At 42.5% G+C, this 1280-nt stretch overlaps 1 protein-coding gene across 1 annotated transcript in view; it reads right to left on the bottom strand.

Moving 5' to 3' along the window:
• Nucleotides 1–21: 21 nt before the first annotated feature.
• Nucleotides 22–1280, bottom strand: part of LOC109474340 (UDP-glucuronosyltransferase 2C1-like) — a gene marked incomplete at its 3' end in the record, with an annotated part of 33459 nt that continues 32200 nt past the window's right edge. Inside the window, exons 4-5 of the mRNA XM_019774628.1 lie at nt 871–1027; nt 22–251 (exon numbers count right to left, since the gene is read on the bottom strand). Of these exons, the coding sequence (XP_019630187.1) occupies nt 22–251; nt 871–1027 (387 nt within the window). The remainder of the gene's footprint in view (nt 252–870; nt 1028–1280) is intronic.

Genomic DNA, 1280 nt, shown 5'->3' on the forward strand with positions numbered 1-1280 from the left:
ATGATTAAATGCATAAATGACATAAATTTACCCAGTAAGTCGCTTTGAGGCACCCACTCCATGGTCCTGGTGTTGGTTCCCAGACTTGGCGGAGGTGTCCCGGCGTATCGCCACACCACCTTCTGCGGCAGGCGGGCAAAAGCAGCGGCCAGCATGTCGGCTAACTCTGCGGGCATAGCCGCTATCATGGAGCCGAACGTCACTATCACCACCCCGGCATCTCCTGAGCTCTGCACGAACTTTTCCAGATCCTGTACATGTATGTTCAGGAGAATGTAAGAGTTAGGGCCATTCTGGATGGGTACCTTAAATGGAGTTTGATAAAGTTATGAAATTTATCATTTTAATTAGAAACCTCCAAAGCCAATGAGATATAGGAGGTTAACATGTAATCTTAATTTTCAAATAAATTTGCTAGTATTAGTATTTTTAATGTCTTGGGGTGGTGGGATTACGGCGCACAGATATGTCAACTTTGTGTATTTAAATGTTAATTGTACTTTTTTGTTGTGTGGTGCTGTTAATATACGTTCTAAACTTGAGTGCAGCGCCACACTACTGAACAACGTTTTTCAGCTATTTCTAGTTCAATTCAATTATGAACTAGAGAAGTAACATTTGCAAAGCAAATGCATAATGTTTATTACCTTCGGACATGGTCTGCTTTGTTAATTCTTACTCAAACACATTCACATACATGTACTATTAGTATATGGTAACGGGAGCAGAGTAGACCATGAAATTGCAACATTATGTAACCCAACAACAGTCACCATGGTGACAGACGTCATGGTCAGGTCAGAGGTTTGGAGAAGAAGAGAAAGAAACAGAGCAAAAACAACATGTTTTCCTTTGGTAAACATAACTAACCTCACTGAGCGGCTTGACCTCATCAGCCATGTGACCTGCTATGCTGACCGTATTCGGCATGGTGGGTCTGGGGAAGTCAAACATGACGCCTGTCTGGTACAGCCACACGTCCGTTCTTGCTAATGCAGCAAATATGGTGAAGTTGCCACCAATGGTCCTGTTTGTGCGACAGCAACAAAAACAAAAATGCATAATGGTTACCTTCGCATATGGTCTGCTCTGTTAACTCAAAAACATTCATATATATGGTGACAGGAGTAAAAATCCCTCCTGCTATAAAATTGCAACATGATGTAACCCAACACCAGTTACAATGGCAACAAACAGTCATTGCACCTGTTTGAACACGCAGACGCGCAAAGCGTAAGACTAGGTGTCTGAGCGTTAGGGTTAGGGTTATTGATACAGCT

This window comes from Branchiostoma belcheri, unplaced genomic scaffold (genome assembly GCF_001625305.1).
Source record: "Branchiostoma belcheri isolate BF01 breed outbred unplaced genomic scaffold, Haploidv18h27 scaffold302, whole genome shotgun sequence".
Lineage (NCBI taxonomy): Eukaryota > Metazoa > Chordata > Leptocardii > Amphioxiformes > Branchiostomatidae > Branchiostoma > Branchiostoma belcheri.